Here is a 4742-nt window from a genome sequence, read left to right as displayed (position 1 = left end):
CCACACTCACCTGTTAAGAAATGGTGAGCAAACTCTCAAAATCCAAGTTCCCAGATCAAGTCAAAGGCCTATCTTGTAAACAAGTCCTTCTACAGATCACCGCTAGAGACAGAGTATGGTAACTTTTTTCTACACACACACACACACACACACACACACACACACACACTCCCAAGAAGAAAGGGGCTGGGTCTCACTTTAGCACGTCTGCACTCTCTAGAATCTAGAGGGTAGTGGAGGGATAATGACGGAGGGCGGGACAATGACTTCTTAGCCGGTCCGTCTATAGCCTGGACCTGGGAGAAGACTCATTCAGGCCTTGAACCTGCCATGGGAACCAGGCTCCTCTGTGACTTTTGTTAACTGGGAGTCGGTGAGTCTGGAGAGTTGGTGACAAAGCCCTGTCCTATTAGTTCTAGAGCTTGGATACAAGATTTTTCCCTTATCAGGCTTCTTGGTAGCCTCTTTTTTTTTTTTTTTTTTAAACTCCTTCATCCCTCTTTCACAGGCCTCATGGATGCTAAAGTAACTCAAACTCCAAGATATCTGGTCAAAAGAATGGGAGAGAAAGTTTCGATAGAATGTGTACAGGACATGAACCACGAGAGAATGTTCTGGTATCGACAAGACCTGGCTCTGGGGCTGCAGCTGCTCCATTTGTCATATGATGCTAACCTTGTTGAGAAAGGAAATGCTTCCTATGGTTACAGTGTCTCTAGGAAGAAGAGGGAGGGTTTCCTCCTGACCCTGGAGTCTGCCAGCACCAACCAGACATCTGTGTACCTCTGCACCAGCAGTGAATCCATAGCACTGCACCACCACATCCTTTCTGTACAAAAAGACAGGTGCAGGAGGGGAATGACTCGGGGCTGAGTCTTGCTGCTCCTATAGCAGGTGTGTGCCTATGAAAAGGCAGGTAGACCATAAGGAGGAACCAAGCCCACGAGCCCTCATCTTGACCAGGACAGCAGGAGCTATATCTCAGGCTCCACTCACCGTGCTTTCCAAATTCCAAGTTGGGGGCCATTCAGCGTTAACCTGCCCAACCAATGTGTTGTCCCCAACCTAAATTCTTTTTTTTTTTTGCCTTTTCTAGGGCCTCTTCTGCGGCATATGGAAGTTCCCAGGCTAGGGGTCGAATTAGAGCCATAGCCACCGGCCTATGCCAGAGCCACAGCAATGCAGGATCCGAGCCGTGTCTGCAACCTTCACCACAGCTCAGGGCAATGCCTGGTCCTTTTAACCCACTGAGCAAGGCCAGGGATCGAACCCTCAACCTCATTGTTCCTAGTCAGATTCATTAACCACTGCGCCACAACGTGAACTCCCCCAACCTAAATTCTTAAGACTCTACTGTGAGCCAGGAGGGGGAGGCCTCTCTCAGATTCACGCTGAGGAGCCCCCGCCATGCCAGTGGTTTCCTTTCCTTCCTTTTTCTTTCCTTTCCTTGTCCCTCTGACTGCACATTTGCTACTGGGCTCTGTACTTCTGCTCTTGAGGAAGGCACTCACCAGATGGCAGCCACACATTTCTAAACCCTTTCTTTATTTTTATTTTTATTTATTTTTTTGATTTTTGTTTCGTTTTGTTTTTGCTTTTTAGGGCCACACCCGCGGCATATGGAGGTTCCCAGGCTAGGGAATCCAATCAGAGCTGCAGCTGCCAGCCTACACCACAGCTCACGCAATGCCAGATCCTTTACCTACTGAGCGAGGCCAGGGATCGAACACTCAACCTCATGGCTCCTAGTCGGAGTCAGTTCCCCTGCACCATGACGGGAACTCCTCTAAACCCTTTCTTTAGATGAACTTGAGTGTCCATGTGCTGACTCCAGAGAGAGTTTGTGGAATTTGAATTCTAGCCTTTCAATCAAAAAGCGAGAAACAGTTCCCATCGTGGCTAAGTGGAAACGAATCTGACTAGCACCCATGAGGATGCCAGTTCAATCTCTGGCCTCGCCCAGTGGGTTAAGGATCTGGCATTGCTATGAGCTGTGGTGTAGGTTGCAGATGTGGCTCAGATCCTGTGTTGCTGTGGCCTTGGGGTAGACTGGCCGCTACGGCTCTGATTTGACCCCTAAGCTCTGATTTGACCCCTAATCGGGGAACCTCCACATGCTGTGGGTGTGGCCCAAAAAAGACAAAAGACCAAAGAATAAAATAAAATAAAATAGTAAAATAAAAGAGGGAAACTGATAAAAACAAATTTTTCTTGAGGTTCTCTGAATGGTCAGTAATGTTTCACTGGAAAATTCTGATCAGGGAAGGAATAAACTATATGATGCAGGAGGTGGTCAGAATCAGGCTGCACCTGTACTCACAACCATCTGGAAAACATCTGCATTTTTTTCCTTTTTTCTTTTTTTTTTAAGAGGAAGCATCCTCTTAGTAAATATTAAGTGACCCTGTTCTGTTTGGGAGACCAAAGGAAATGTAAAGGGATTAGAAATTCTAAACCGCAGGGAATTTGCAGGACCATTAATGAGACAAAACAGGCATATGAAAATGTATTTTGATGCAGTGCTAAATTGTTATGCAAAGATACTACTTAGTAGGGTTTATTTTGCACCACTACCTGTAGCATTTCCCACAGAGGTAGAGCAGCGTGCACGTGCGTGCACACACACACTCACACACACCCCATAGAAAGGGGTTGCTGAAATACTGCTATCCCCAGCATACCGCATTTCCTCTATTATAAGGTAAATTGTTTTTCACAATTTAATTTTTCTAAAATACTGGCAAATCCTCTAATCAACATTCATTTCCATCGCCCCAAAATAAAAAGTATGTTTTTAACAATACATCTTAGATGGAATCTCAGAATCTAAGAAATAAGGAAAGTTAGTCTTGCAAGAATTATTTTCTAGAGGTCCCTCTAGAAAGACCTCTAGAGTGTATTTTCTTTGGGGTATTAGGCTTATATTCCTCGGCCTTCCACCTGCTTTTAGTCTACTAAGGCATAAGAAATTGCAAAAGCAAGGCAATCCTTAATGGTCCTGGTATTAGCTTTTGAGCTTTGGGGTCACATGGCCATGGACTTGAGTCCTGGCTCTGTCGCTTACTCTCAGATCATATGAACTGGCCTAGGTTATATAAGATATTTGTGTCTATTCCATACAATTTCTTTCCTTCCTTTCCTTTCCTTCCTTCCTTTCTTTCTTTCTTTCTTTCTTTCTTTCTTTCTTTCTTTCTTTCTTTCTTTCTTTCTTTCTTTCTTTCTTTCTTTCTTTCTTCTTTCTTTTTCTTTCTTTTTCTTTCTTTCTTTCTTTCTTTCTTTTACTTTCTTTCTTTTTCTTTCTTTCCTTCCTTCCTTCCTTTCTTCCTTCCTTCTTTCTTTTCTTTTCTTTTTTTTCCTTTCTTTCTTTGCTTTTTAGGGCTGCACTGGGGGCATATGGAAGTTCCCAGGCTAGGGGTTGTATCAGAGCTACTACTTCCAGCCTATGCCACAGCCACAGCAACTCAGGATCCAAGCCTCATCTTCGACCCACACCACAGCTCATGGTAATGCCAATCCCCAATCCACTGAGCAAGGCCAGGGATCAAACCTGCACCCTCATGGATACTAGTCAGATTCCTTTCTGCTACACCACAATGGGAACTCTTGTAAAATCTCTTTATCTGTAAAAGTGGAATAATAGTTGCATAAGTAGCCTGATTCATAGATAGACTGAAATAACATGCATAAAGTACAGAGTAAGTGCTCAAAAATTATCTCAGCTTTTATGCATGTATAAGCTGTTTCAGGAAGCTACCCGAGAGAGGAAGTCAACTGGAAGATGAAAAAGGACCAGAGGGATGATCTGTCCCACAGTCCATGTTGAGCAATTGCATTAGAATAGAAGAAACCAGAGTTCTGTTGTGGTGCAAGCGGAAACAAATCCGACTAGGAACCATGAGGTTTCCGGTTCGATCCCTGGCCTCACTCAGTGGGTTAAGGATCTGGCGTTACCATGAAGTGTGGTGTAGGTTGCAGATGCGGCTTGGATCTGGCATTGCTGTGACTCTGGTGTAGACTGGCAGGAACAGCCTGGGAACCTCCATATGCCACAGGTGTGGCCCTAAAAGGACAAAAGACAAAAAAAAAAGAAAAAAAAAGAATAGAAGAAACCTTATTACAAATATCCAGGGGTCAAGTAAAGAGGAACCAAACAGTGACGACTGTGGAGACCAAAATGAAGGAGGAGATGTGAGAAATAATGGAGATAAAATGCATGTAAATTGTGAACTGATAAATGAAGCAGGTGAGAAGAAAAGAGGCAATAAAGAGGAATCTCTGAGCCTAGACAACGAGAAGGGTGAGGATACCATTTATTGGAGGAATGAATTCAGGAGCAGGACTGGTTTATTGGAGTACATGTTGGGGAAGAATTATGAGTTCAGTCTGGGACCAGTTCAGACTGAATTATGAGTTCAGTCTTCAGTGAAGACTCAGCAGATGGTTGAAATTCTGAGTTATAAATTTCCCTTATAATCTAAAATTTACCTTTAGTTACCTGAGATCAATACTGCATCCCATTCTTGCTTTATACCCAGAGAGTGGCACACCTATGGTGCTTGCTAACGATGGATGAGGAGGTGGCTGGTATGGACGGATGGCAGTTGCCCACTGGGAGTCTCCTGAATGAAGATGGAGCCTAAGTGAAGGACCACCCTTCTCCACCAGGGGGCAGACAAAGTTTCCTCACTTTCTGCAGAAACTCAACTTCCTCTAACGGGAGGGGAGCCCAGAGCCAGCAGGGA

The 4742-nt window shown here is 44.4% G+C and overlaps 1 gene segment (V, D, J or C); it reads left to right on the top strand.

Moving 5' to 3' along the window:
* The first annotated feature begins 330 nt into the window (after positions 1–330).
* The window catches only part of LOC125117459 (T cell receptor beta constant 2-like), a 51411-nt gene continuing 46999 nt past the window's right edge, over positions 331–4742 (top strand). The window contains 2 exon segments of the C gene segment in view: positions 331–373; positions 509–796. Coding sequence covers positions 331–373; positions 509–796 — 331 coding nt within the window.

The sequence above is a fragment of the Phacochoerus africanus genome, chromosome 16 (genome assembly GCF_016906955.1).
Source record: "Phacochoerus africanus isolate WHEZ1 chromosome 16, ROS_Pafr_v1, whole genome shotgun sequence".
Taxonomy (NCBI): Eukaryota; Metazoa; Chordata; class Mammalia; order Artiodactyla; family Suidae; genus Phacochoerus; species Phacochoerus africanus.
The sequence above is the reverse complement of the archived record's forward strand: the minus strand, read 5'-3'. Positions and strand labels throughout refer to the sequence as shown.